Source organism: Triturus cristatus, chromosome 4_1 (genome assembly GCF_964204655.1).
Source record: "Triturus cristatus chromosome 4_1, aTriCri1.1, whole genome shotgun sequence".
NCBI classification, from domain to species: domain Eukaryota; kingdom Metazoa; phylum Chordata; class Amphibia; order Caudata; family Salamandridae; genus Triturus; species Triturus cristatus.
This window is the reverse complement of record NC_140585.1, coordinates 277,275,231-277,289,413: the sequence shown is the minus strand read 5'-3', so window position 1 is coordinate 277,289,413 and position 14,183 is coordinate 277,275,231. Positions and strand designations below refer to the sequence as shown.

The window sequence follows — 14,183 nt, the reverse complement described above, 5'->3', positions numbered from 1 at the left end:
ACCAGCCCCAAGTTGACAAATTTCCTACTTAGCGTCTTGTTTTTTGGCTTAGGTAGCAAGCCCAGTAGTACCTGCTTTGCCTCCTGCGGTATGTTCCAGCCCGTGGCCTCCCCTAAGCATGTCAACACTCCCTCCCAATACGGCTGGAGTCTGGGGCATCTCCAGATCATGTGATAGAAGTCCGCTTCCCGAGTGGTGCATCTGGGGCAAGTGTCTGCACGGTGTGGGTAGATCTTATGTAGGGTGCGTGGGGTCAGATATACCTGCTGTATGATATATAGTGAAGTAGTTTAAATCGTGTATTAGCACTTACTTTAGGAACCCCTTCGTGTACCTTTCTCCATTCGGCGTCAGTCAGAGGCTCAGTGAGTATTGTATCCCAGTTTTGCTGTACCCCAGCGGCTCCAGCGGTACATCATAATGTAGCGCTCAATATATGTGAGAGATCAGTCTCCTCCCCTGTGCCATAGTTAGCATTGTCACTAGTGTATTAGTGGTGGGGGGCTCACGGGGGAATTTTGGCCACAACCCCCGGGGAACACTCAATATTTTTGCATATTGCAGGTACTGCCCTAGACCCAATTAGAATTCAGTTTGCACGTCTTGCTGCATTGGAAATTGTCCTTCCATATAAAGATCCCCCATAAGTAGACATCCCCGTTCCTTCTAGCATTGTACTGACATGGAGTCCGTAATTGCTGCAAATGGTCGAATCTCCCATAGGGGCATGTCTGGTGCATATAGGGCATGTCCAACCACTCGTCGGACCGCTTTCTCCCAGACTTTTGCTACATATCGTATTATGTATGGGTATTTCTCAGGGACTGCTCCTCCCATCATCAATAGTCCTGCGAGTGCGTGTCTACCGTACGTCCCGGCCAGAAGGGATTTCTCCCAATTTTGTTTGTCGTCAAGCCAGTGAACCGCAAACTGAAGCTGGGAGGCCTCTCTACTCGCTATGTTTGCTCCTTATCAAGCTTAAGAGTAGTTTGTGGTTGTGTTTCTAGAGTTCCTGATCCTTTTGTGGGATGTTGGAGAGGAAATAGGAAATACTCCTTTAGAGCACTGCACTTCTTGTAGTTAGGCAAAGGACCAAAGTTCGCCATTTACTCCTTCGGCGTCACAAAATGGCCTCAAATGAGACATGGGCTGCTTGGGATCCTGGACTGTATGATAGGATCGTTTCCTTCAAATGGTTTTAACAGATTTAGACACGGAACACAGATCAACTAGATGACGCCTGGGCTCTGTTGCCCATTCAATCCCGACCCAAGGGCATCTGGGGGCCCTTTACCACCTACATCTGCTCCCATATCACCACTCCTTCTGATGGTTTGTTTGGTCTTTTTTTTCCAGGCCGAAGCCAACCTCCCCGAGGACTTCTTCAACGAAGACACCAATAGTCTCTTGGAGCTGAGGACCATCCCTACGGCGGCAGCGGCGGGGAAGCTGGGGTTAGTCTTACCTTGTATTGCTTGCTTTTCCTAGTTACCCATTGCCTTAGTCTAGCGCCAAGAAGCCCTTGGTATATGAACACTATATAAATGTTATTAGCATAGCATAAGATAACATTGTACACAAGTCAGTATCACAGCATTTGGAAGCAGTTATTTGTGTCCTCTGCCTAGCTGAGGTACAAGCACTGCTCTGGGTTTCTTCTCTTAGACGCCCTTCAGCATTTACTTAATCAATTGTGATTGCTCAGTGTTCATAAATCTGCAATCTTGGTAATTTTATTTTTGTCCATAGTGTGCCCTGAGCCTTCAATAAAAGCAAAGGCATTCTCACATGGCCAACGCGTCACTTGAAGGCATGGTCACATGCATTGAATGTAATTGCACTCGCATGTCACTTTTTATAGCGCATTGTTGGAGTATGCTTGTAAGATTACTCAGAGACTCTAGCACTCTCTGCTGCTTACATGTGTGTAGCCTACCAGCCATAAGGTCAAACCCCAGAGGGACAGCTTAGCCTTTCATTGAGAAACACCTGAATTCTCAAATTATGAATTATCTCGAACAATTCCAACTCCTTGACGCTTCCCAATTTGGATTGAGGAGTAACCATGGGACAGAGATGGCATTAATATCTGCAGTCAATAACATCCGTTCCGTGGTGGATGCGGGGGAGGCTGTACTGCTGGTCCCTTTGGATCTATCTGCAGCTTTCAATACCGTCTCCCGACCCTGCCTGTAGAGCGGCTCCATCAGCTAGGAGTCAGAGATTCTGCACTCAAACTTCTGGCTTCTTTTCTCAGAGATAGATCCCAGATGATAATGGTGGAATAGTACTGCTCGGACTCCATAATGTTGCTCTTCCCTGAGCCCTACGCTTTTCAATTTGTATGTCCCACCACTAGCAAAACATATTAGATCTTTTGGGCTCCAAGCATTGTCCTTGGCTGATGACACCCAAATCATTGTGTCTATCTCAACGGACCTGTATGCAACTGCCTCTAATTTTAAAATCTCTATGCAGGCAGTTGCCACTTGGATGGAGAGAAATTACTGACGTTTGAATGGGGACAAGACGGAGGTCCTGATCTTTGGCGGGCACCTGTCTGTATGGTCCAATCTGTGGTGGCCAGACAGGTTGGGGCCTTTACCTACACCAACGGATTCGGCAAAAAATCTTGGAGTACTGTTTGACACAAAATTATCTTTTAACCTACAGGTAAACAGGACAGTTTCGACCTGCTCTTGGATAATTAAATCCCTGAGAAAAGTATGTCCCTTCTTTCCTATTACAGGCACAAAAACAGGTGACTTTGGCACTTGTTATGTCCAGACAATGGCTTCCTGTTACCAAGCAAATTACCTTTAAGGCTCTCTGCTTGGTCCACAATGCCCTTAACAACAGAGACCCTCAACAACTTGGGGATCTGTTTTACCGCTATACCCCCCCCAGACAGCTTCGGTCTGCAGGCAAATATCTTCTAGGTACAAGAGATCAAGATGGGGAGGCAGAGCCTTCTCAGTGGGGGCGTCCGCGTTGTGAAACTCTCTTCCCCCATCAATTTCTAGTCTTCAATCCCACACTGTATTCCATGAGGCTTTTAAGACCTGGCTGTTCACTCGTTAATTGATTTTATGATTTATACTATATTGTGTGTGATATTAATCACATTTATTCTACAGTGTGACTTCATCATGGTAGGAAACGCCACTTATTATTAGTTTTATAAAAATGTAGCATGTGGGTGGCGCCCCCTGGCGGGGATGTGAATGCACCCTGCAGCCTTGCTGCTCTGGGAGTGACTGATTAGTGGGTGTTTCAGTGACATGAGAAGGCTGTATGTAGGAGGTTAGATTATCTCCAGGACAGTCCAGATACCAGGACCCCATCCCAATAAGTGACTGAGTAGGCAGTGAGGTCCACCTCTTTGTGGCAGAGAATTCTGGGTAAGAGGACTGTTGTGTAGAGTGAGAAAGTACCTGAGCAGGACCCTACTAGAACAGAAGGCAATACTTAAAGGGCAAGCACTACAAAATATAAGAATATAAGCCAACAATGACCGAAAACGCTAAAACAGGACACCACATCCAGCAGTGAGGCGTAGCCACTGGATAGCATGTTCACAGGTATGAACAGTGTAGAAGATGACCCTGCCCATTGTTAGCAAGAAGAGCTTGCTGCACACCAGGGTTACTGACAGTGCCCCAACCCACCCAAGGAACGCGCTTCCACGTTTCGCAGGGAAGAGGCTTAGGTTGTAGCTTGAAGCAGATCACACATTGTGGAAGGCCGTGGACGATGCATCTGCAAACAGTCCTCTCCATGCTTTACATCCCAGTGTGAATCTAAAGCCCAGCTGAAAGAAGGATTTGAAGTGAACCAGTTTGCAGTGACCACTTCCTGTTTGCCTCACATAAAAAAAACAGTGGCCACCTTCACAGATGGACTTCCCACTGCCATCACCAGTCCACATACATGTCTGGATGGACCCATGCTTAGTTGTTTGCAAAGTTACGTATTTTCACACCTGTGCGAAGTTTGCAACGTTTAAATTGTGAGTAAAAGTTTGGCACAAGTATGGTTTTACAGCAACACATTTCAGTAAAACCTCACCTTTGGTGCGAGAATTCCCTCACAAAAAGATGTGTTAAAAAAATGTTTTATGAATGTATTCATAAATTTTATAACACATTACTGAAACAATCATCATTTCAGCAAGACGATACATGATATGCTAATTAAAAATGGTAATATGGCATTGGCAAGAGTAGTCGGTCAGTACACACACATCACAATAACACTACAGAAGAGTGGTACAGATACAGCCAAGGCCTCCAGAATACCACAACACATTAGATGGCGACCATATGCAGTCAAATGTATTTAAAAAGGTAAAAAAGCAAGGTCGTATATCTTGTGGTAACCAACAATGCAGTAACAGTGCAGGGGTGATCTAGTCATTAATCCGGATGTAACTTCCGCAGATAGGAGCACAGAGGGTCCCAAAGGTCGTGGGGCAAGCAGCCGGCGGTAAGGTTGCGGCATATGTCCCTGACCAGTCCTCACATAACGACATATCCGTTAGCCCTCCCACATCATGGCCAATCTACGTTTACCCAAAAGCAGACCCGTGGCTGTGAATTTACGAAACTTCTTATGTACGTGTACCTCCTTAACATAGCTCCGCAGTGCCTCCTAGGAGCTAGTGTGGAAGGTTGTCTGCCATGGCTAGTACCACGGCAAGTATCCGATTCCAAAAGGTAGCCACCACTGGGCAGGACCATGCCAGGGGGAGGAAATTCGCCACCACTGGGCAGGACCATGCCAGGGGGAGGAGGTCCAGTGAAGACATGGCTTGGCAGTTTGGGCTGGACTGTTCCCATGAGGCACAGGGTCAAGACTGATTTGCATATGGCCATGTCTAAACTGGGGTGGTGTAGTGGGCAAAAGAACGATGGATTTAACCCAGATCTCTTGACTGGGGGAGAATGTCTGCATTGTCAGCATTCCGTCCATCAATTGTTTGTTGTAACGCTTTTCGCCCTAAGTGGGATGGGTATTCCCAGACGTGGGACCCGTGCTCACTACGCCACTGGAGTCAAGCTATCCTGGCTGATGACGGCTGATAGCCAGAAACCGGTCCTAGGATGCTTGATTCCGGTCCAGTGAAGACATGGCTTGGCAGTTTGGGCTGGACTGTTCCCATGAGGCACAGGGTCAAGACTGATTTGCATATGGCCATGTCTAAACTGGGGTGGTGTAGTGGGCAAAAGAACGATGGATTTAACCCAGATCTCTTGACTGGGGGAGAATGTCTGCATTGTCAGCATTCCGTCCATCAATTGTTTGTTGTAACGCTTTTCGCCCTAAGTGGGATGGGTATTCCCAGACGTGGGACCCGTGCTCACTACGCCACTGGAGTCAAGCTATCCTGGCTGATGACGGCTGATAGCCAGAAACCGGTCCTAGGATGCTTGATTCCGGTCCAGTGAAGACATGGCTTGGCAGTTTGGGCTGGACTGTTCCCATGAGGCACAGGGTCAAGACTGATTTGCATATGGCCATGTCTAAACTGGGGTGGTGTAGTGGGCAAAAGAACGATGGATTTAACCCAGATCTCTTGACTGGGGGAGAATGTCTGCATTGTCAGCATTCCGTCCATCAATTGTTTGTTGTAACGCTTTTCGCCCTAAGTGGGATGGGTATTCCCAGACGTGGGACCCGTGCTCACTACGCCACTGGAGTCAAGCTATCCTGGCTGATGACGGCTGATAGCCAGAAACCGGTCCTAGGATGCTTGATTCCGGTCCAGTGAAGACATGGCTTGGCAGTTTGGGCTGGACTGTTCCCATGAGGCACAGGGTCAAGACTGATTTGCATATGGCCATGTCTAAACTGGGGTGGTGTAGTGGGCAAAAGAACGATGGATTTAACCCAGATCTCTTGACTGGGGGAGAATGTCTGCATTGTCAGCATTCCGTCCATCAATTGTTTGTTGTAACGCTTTTCGCCCTAAGTGGGATGGGTATTCCCAGACGTGGGACCCGTGCTCACTACGCCACTGGAGTCAAGCTATCCTGGCTGATGACGGCTGATAGCCAGAAACCGGTCCTAGGATGCTTGATTCCGGTCCAGTGAAGACATGGCTTGGCAGTTTGGGCTGGACTGTTCCCATGAGGCACAGGGTCAAGACTGATTTGCATATGGCCATGTCTAAACTGGGGTGGTGTAGTGGGCAAAAGAACGATGGATTTAACCCAGATCTCTTGACTGGGGGAGAATGTCTGCATTGTCAGCATTCCGTCCATCAATTGTTTGTTGTAACGCTTTTCGCCCTAAGTGGGATGGGTATTCCCAGACGTGGGACCCGTGCTCACTACGCCACTGGAGTCAAGCTATCCTGGCTGATGACGGCTGATAGCCAGAAACCGGTCCTAGGATGCTTGATTCCGGTCCAGTGAAGACATGGCTTGGCAGTTTGGGCTGGACTGTTCCCATGAGGCACAGGGTCAAGACTGATTTGCATATGGCCATGTCTAAACTGGGGTGGTGTAGTGGGCAAAAGAACGATGGATTTAACCCAGATCTCTTGACTGGGGGAGAATGTCTGCATTGTCAGCATTCCGTCCATCAATTGTTTGTTGTAACGCTTTTCGCCCTAAGTGGGATGGGTATTCCCAGACGTGGGACCCGTGCTCACTACGCCACTGGAGTCAAGCTATCCTGGCTGATGACGGCTGATAGCCAGAAACCGGTCCTAGGATGCTTGATTCCGGTCCAGTGAAGACATGGCTTGGCAGTTTGGGCTGGACTGTTCCCATGAGGCACAGGGTCAAGACTGATTTGCATATGGCCATGTCTAAACTGGGGTGGTGTAGTGGGCAAAAGAACGATGGATTTAACCCAGATCTCTTGACTGGGGGAGAATGTCTGCATTGTCAGCATTCCGTCCATCAATTGTTTGTTGTAACGCTTTTCGCCCTAAGTGGGATGGGTATTCCCAGACGTGGGACCCGTGCTCACTACGCCACTGGAGTCAAGCTATCCTGGCTGATGACGGCTGATAGCCAGAAACCGGTCCTAGGATGCTTGATTCCGGTCCAGTGAAGACATGGCTTGGCAGTTTGGGATGGACTGTTCCCATGAGGCACAGGGTCAAGACTGATTTGCATATGGCCATGTCTAAACTGGGGTGGTGTAGTGGGCAAAAGAACGATGGATTTAACCCAGATCTCGTGACTGGGGGAGAATGTCTGCATTGTCAGCATTCCGTCCATCAATTGTTTGTTGTAACGCTTTTCGCCCTAAGTGGGATGGGTATTCCCAGACGTGGGACCCGTGCTCACTACGCCACTGGAGTCAAGCTATCCTGGCTGATGACGGCTGATAGCCAGAAACCGGTCCTAGGATGCTTGATTCCGGTCCAGTGAAGACATGGCTTGGCAGTTTGGGCTGGACTGTTCCCATGAGGCACAGGGTCAAGACTGATTTGCATATGGCCATGTCTAAACTGGGGTGGTGTAGTGGGCAAAAGAACGATGGATTTAACCCAGATCTCTTGACTGGGGGAGAATGTCTGCATTGTCAGCATTCCGTCCATCAATTGTTTGTTGTAACGCTTTTCGCCCTAAGTGGGATGGGTATTCCCAGACGTGGGACCCGTGCTCACTACGCCACTGGAGTCAAGCTATCCTGGCTGATGACGGCTGATAGCCAGAAACCGGTCCTAGGATGCTTGATTCCGGTCCAGTGAAGACATGGCTTGGCAGTTTGGGCTGGACTGTTCCCATGAGGCACAGGGTCAAGACTGATTTGCATATGGCCATGTCTAAACTGGGGTGGTGTAGTGGGCAAAAGAACGATGGATTTAACCCAGATCTCTTGACTGGGGGAGAATGTCTGCATTGTCAGCATTCCGTCCATCAATTGTTTGTTGTAACGCTTTTCGCCCTAAGTGGGATGGGTATTCCCAGACGTGGGACCCGTGCTCACTACGCCACTGGAGTCAAGCTATCCTGGCTGATGACGGCTGATAGCCAGAAACCGGTCCTAGGATGCTTGATTCCGGTCCAGTGAAGACATGGCTTGGCAGTTTGGGCTGGACTGTTCCCATGAGGCACAGGGTCAAGACTGATTTGCATATGGCCATGTCTAAACTGGGGTGGTGTAGTGGGCAAAAGAACGATGGATTTAACCCAGATCTCTTGACTGGGGGAGAATGTCTGCATTGTCTGCATTCCGTCCATCAATTGTTTGTTGTAACGCTTTTCGCCCTAAGTGGGATGGGTATTCCCAGACGTGGGACCCGTGCTCACTACGCCACTGGAGTCAAGCTATCCTGGCTGATGACGGCTGATAGCCAGAAACCGGTCCTAGGATGCTTGATTCCGGTCCAGTGAAGACATGGCTTGGCAGTTTGGGCTGGACTGTTCCCATGAGGCACAGGGTCAAGACTGATTTGCATATGGCCATGTCTAAACTGGGGTGGTGTAGTGGGCAAAAGAACGATGGATTTAACCCAGATCTCTTGACTGGGGGAGAATGTCTGCATTGTCAGCATTCCGTCCATCAATTGTTTGTTGTAACGCTTTTCGCCCTAAGTGGGATGGGTATTCCCAGACGTGGGACCCGTGCTCACTACGCCACTGGAGTCAAGCTATCCTGGCTGATGACGGCTGATAGCCAGAAACCGGTCCTAGGATGCTTGATTCCGGTCCAGTGAAGACATGGCTTGGCAGTTTGGGCTGGACTGTTCCCATGAGGCACAGGGTCAAGACTGATTTGCATATGGCCATGTCTAAACTGGGGTGGTGTAGTGGGCAAAAGAACGATGGATTTAACCCAGATCTCTTGACTGGGGGAGAATGTCTGCATTGTCAGCATTCCGTCCATCAATTGTTTGTTGTAACGCTTTTCGCCCTAAGTGGGATGGGTATTCCCAGACGTGGGACCCGTGCTCACTACGCCACTGGAGTCAAGCTATCCTGGCTGATGACGGCTGATAGCCAGAAACCGGTCCTAGGATGCTTGATTCCGGTCCAGTGAAGACATGGCTTGGCAGTTTGGGCTGGACTGTTCCCATGAGGCACAGGGTCAAGACTGATTTGCATATGGCCATGTCTAAACTGGGGTGGTGTAGTGGGCAAAAGAACGATGGATTTAACCCAGATCTCTTGACTGGGGGAGAATGTCTGCATTGTCTGCATTCCGTCCATCAATTGTTTGTTGTAACGCTTTTCGCCCTAAGTGGGATGGGTATTCCCAGACGTGGGACCCGTGCTCACTACGCCACTGGAGTCAAGCTATCCTGGCTGATGACGGCTGATAGCCAGAAACCGGTCCTAGGATGCTTGATTCCGGTCCAGTGAAGACATGGCTTGGCAGTTTGGGCTGGACTGTTCCCATGAGGCACAGGGTCAAGACTGATTTGCATATGGCCATGTCTAAACTGGGGTGGTGTAGTGGGCAAAAGAACGATGGATTTAACCCAGATCTCTTGACTGGGGGAGAATGTCTGCATTGTCAGCATTCCGTCCATCAATTGTTTGTTGTAACGCTGGGGGAGGAAATCCGCCACCACTGGGCAGGACCATGCCATGGGGAGGAAATCCGCCACCACTGGGCAGGACCATGCCAGGGGGAGGAAATCCGCCACTACTGGGCAGGACCATGCCAGGGAGAGGAAATCCGCCACCACTGGGCAGGACCATGCCAGGGGGAGGAAATCCACCACCACTGGGCAGGACCATGCCAGGGGGAAGACATCCGCCACCACTGGGCAGGACCATGCCAGGGGGAGGAAATCCGCCACCGCTGGGCAGGACCATGCCAGGGGGAGGAAATCCGCCACCACTGGGCAGGACCATGCCAGGGGGAGGAAATCCGCCACCACTGGGCAGGACCATGCCAGGGGGAGGAAATCCGCCACCCCCGGCACCACAGCCCTTACATTTACTATCATCATTGTTATATTAGCGAGCGAGATCTACAGGCAAAAGGTATGCCCTTAATAGAAAAGTATAATGAATTAGCCGATCACCTCCTTCATTTGTTGCCAACAAAATTGCCATTGGTCACCTGAAATGAAGTGACTTACGTCACCCTCCCATGCCGTGTGCGCCATGGGGGCCTCTGTAAGCGTACAATCCCTCACCGCATCATATACTCGTGTGATAAGTTTAAATGGGAGCGGGTTAGAATGCAGCATTGTTAAGCCAGGCCATACCAGAGGCTCCCCGGGAACAGAGTAATGAGAGAGTTTGCCGTAGATAAGGACATCCAGTAATGAGCGGGGGAGTCGCCCATGTATTCTCGGTATGTTTTAAACGTTTGTGCTGTGAACTGATCGCCTAATGTTTTAATACCTTTCCTTTCAAGTGACATCAGCAATGCCGGGGTACGGTCGAGCTGCAGAGTACGGTAGTATTTGTGGCAAGTATGGTACGGAAGCATTAAATGAAGAGTTCCAGGCCCAGACAGTACAATGGACTATGTGAATTTCCTGAGACGGTCTCAGGAATGGGGCAGCAGGAAGAGGGGTGGGGGAAATCAGGCCTCGCTCGATCATAACCTGGGGGGCCTGTCTACTATTGTGGACAAAGCAAAACCAAAGGGGATGATGGACGGAGTGTTGAACATTGCAAGCAGTCACCCCCAGTCAACTGATCTGGCTTTAATCCATCGTCATTCTTTAGCTCACTCCGCCACCCCAGTTCAGACATGGCTATATGCAAATCAATATGACCCTGTGCATCATGAGAACAGTCCAGCCCGAACTGCCAAGGCATGTCTTCCCTGGACCAGAAACAAGCATCCTGGGACCGGTTTCGGGTTCATAACCCTCATCAGCCAGGCTAGCTTGAATCCAGTGGCAAAGTGAGCAAGGGACCCACGTCTGGGCATACCTTGCCAACTTAGGGCGGACAAAGCAAAACCAAAGGGGATGATTGACGGAGTGTTGAACATTGCAAGCACTCACCCCCAGTCAAGTGATCTGGGTTTAATCCATCATCATTCTTTAGCTCACTCCGCCACCCCAGTTCAGACATGGCTATATGCAAATCAATCTGACCTTGTGCCTCATGGGAACAGTCCAGCCCGAACTGCCAAGCCATGTCTTCCCTGGGCCAGAAACAAGCATCCTGGGACCGGTTTCGGGTTCATAACCCTCATCAGCCAGGCTAGCTTGAATCCAGTGGCAAAGTGAGCAAGGGACCCACGTCTGGGCATACCCTGCCAACTTAGGGCGGACAAAGCAAAACCTAACGGGATGATGGACGGAGTGTTGAACATTGCAAGCACTCACCCCCAGTCAAGTGATCTGGGTTTAATCCATCATCATTCTTTAGCTCACTCCGCCACCCCAGTTCAGACATGGCTATATGCAAATCAATCTGACCTTGTGCCTCATGGGAACAGTCCAGCCCGAACTGCCAAGCCATGTCTTCCCTGGGCCAGAAACAAGCATCCTGGGACCGGTTTCGGGTTCATAACCCTCATCAGCCAGGCTAGCTTGAATTCAGTGGCAAAGTGAGCAAGGGAACAACGTCTGGGCATACCCTGCCGTCTTAGGGCGGACAAAGCAAAACCAAAGGGGATGATGGACGGAGTGTTGAACATTGCAAGCACTCACCCCCAGTCAACTGATCTGGGTTTAATCCATCATCATTCTTTAGCTCACTCCGCCACCCCAGTTCAGACGATGGATGAGTTGTATCCGTGCCACAAGATAATACACATCAAAGTGTGGGGCCGCAAAGCCCCCATTATGATATGGGAGCTGCAGTGTGTGCCACCCTATCCGTGACTGTCGTCCTGCCCATGCCAGTTTGAAGGGAATGTGGTTGAGCAAGAAAGACCTTGTTTAAAGCAATGGGAATATTTTGTAACAGATAAAGCAGCTTAGGCAAGACAATCATTTTCATCAGTCACTCCACCCTCCAAAGAAAGTGGCAGGGTGATCCAACGGTTGACTTGGGACTGCAGGGTTTCCATATAGCGTCCATAATTTTCCCAGATCGCAGTGGGGATGTCTGTATGGTAAAAAAATACCAAGATAGATAATGGGCGCAGTTTGCCATTGCAAAGGGTATGGTATAACTGGTCTATGAGCAGCTTGTGTGAGAGGGGACATGATAGATTTATCCTAGTTAATCTGAATGTCAGACCAATGGCCAAATTCCACTATTTACTCAATAACAGGAGACAAATTAATGGCTGGATTTGTATCCACCAGCAGCGCATCATCGGCATGCATGGATAATGGTGTGTATCTTAATGCCATAGTCACCCCCCCAGCGGCAATGGAACTCACGCAGAGCACACGCCATGGGATCTACGGTTAAGGCAAAAAGAAAAGGTGACAGGGGGCATCTCTGCTGCGTGCGTCGACCAATCATAAAGAGGTTAGATAGACCACCATTTAAGGGCAGACTAGCCGAAGGAGCGATACATAGGATCTGAACTCATTTTATAAATGGCCTACCCAGACAAAATCTGGACAGTACTGTGAGTAGAAAAGGCCATTCAACAGTGTTAAATGACTTGGTGCCATCTAAAACGCAGCTTGTATATCCCGGTTTAGATGGTGCGTAAGGGTGAAAAGTGAGAGAAGGTTATCTGCCGTGGACCAGCCAGTAATAAAGTCAGGCTGGTCGGGACGTGTCAGTCTCAGCATCAATGGGAGTAGCCTGCTTGCCAAGAGCTTGGCAAGAATTTTGCTGTGGACATTGATAAGTGAGAGGGGATGATACGACTCACATTGAGACGGAGGCTTATCTGGCCTAACGAGTGTGAGCGTATTGGAATCCTGCATTGTCAAAGGCAGTCGACCCGTTTGAAACACCTTTTTTTGACAGGGAGGCCGTCGCTCCCTGGCGCCTTCCCTTTAATCAGTTGTTTAATAACCTATTTGATCTCTGCTACAGTTTGGAGTTGGCAGAGAAGCTCTCACGCTGCCTGATCCAACCATGCCAAGGTCAGTCTATTTAGATAAGCTGCCATGTCTGCAGGATCCACCAGCGATTGTGATGTGTACAAATGCTGATAGAAGGGAACAAATTCCTGTAATATATCCACCGGAGCATAACCTGACTGCCCATCAGATGTGTCCAGGCTATAAACATGATTAGCAGCCCATTTGGGTTTGAGTAACATAGCTAGAGTATGTCCCGACCTGTCACCCTCCCCATACAACCTAGCCTGGGAGTGTTTGCCCAGAAATTTCACCTCACTACCAGCCTCTTCTTGATACAGATAGGAGTGAGAACATGGGATCTAAGAGTCTATTGTCCTTGGTTTCCTCGTAACGGAGCACCAAGGAGCAAAGGTTGTGTTATAACTTAGCAATTCTACCTCTTATGGATTTAAGAATGCCATGCTTTTTAGCCATACATTCCCCTCAAATGACAACATTTAGGGCTTCCCAAAAAATAGAAACTGAGTTTTTTGAGCCCTTATTTAGGGTGAGATAATCTTTAATGGCAGCCCGAAAGTCTTCCGTAAATATAGTATCTAGTACATTTTTGAGTAGGAGGCGCCATAGTGACCTGCGTGTCCATTTATTTGGCAGGGCAATGTGTAATATCACCAGGAAGTGGTCGGACGCAGTTCTGGGTAGATGCTGGATGCTCTTCCTCCATTTCGCAATCACACCCAGAAATGAAGCTGTGAGGATGTGTCATGAACAGAGGATGTGATGTAATGTGTATTCTTGAGTCACGCCATGTAGAGATCACAAAGGTCGATCATATCTAACTGCACCATAGGGGCGAAAAATGCAGTACAAGTCTTGGTAAGGTGATCTGAGCAATCTAGCTCAATATCCAGAGGAAGATTGTGGTCTCCACCGCAGTTAATTGAACGTAGGTCGACAGCCAAGCAATGCTTACGTGCGGACTGGAAAAAGTCAGGTCTATCCACGTTGAGCCCATACACATTTATTAATGTGACATGTGTGTAACCAATAAGGCCCTGCACCATTATATATAGACCGCCAGAGTCAATAATGGTTGTGAGGTGCTGAAAAGGTACTTGCTTTCTTATAATGAATGCGGCTCGCCCCATGCAGTAATGTAACCACGACTACGTTCCAGGCAGTAAACGAGTCTTCTGCAGAAAAATAATATCCACCTGATGATGGGTGAGATAAAGTCGTCATTTTTGAGGATTAGTAAGACCTCGGACATTGCAAGTGATGAATCTTATGGAAGATAACAATAATCACGTGT

The 14,183-nt window shown here is 48.9% G+C and overlaps 1 protein-coding gene across 1 annotated transcript in view; it reads left to right on the top strand.

Moving 5' to 3' along the window:
- The window catches only part of ATP6V0A4 (ATPase H+ transporting V0 subunit a4), a 248,287-nt gene that overhangs the window by 38,869 nt on the left and 195,235 nt on the right, over positions 1-14,183 (top strand). Inside the window, exon 6 of the mRNA XM_085652035.1 lies at positions 1,357-1,454. Within this exon, the coding sequence (XP_085508161.1) occupies positions 1,357-1,454 (98 nt within the window). The remainder of the gene's footprint in view (positions 1-1,356; positions 1,455-14,183) is intronic.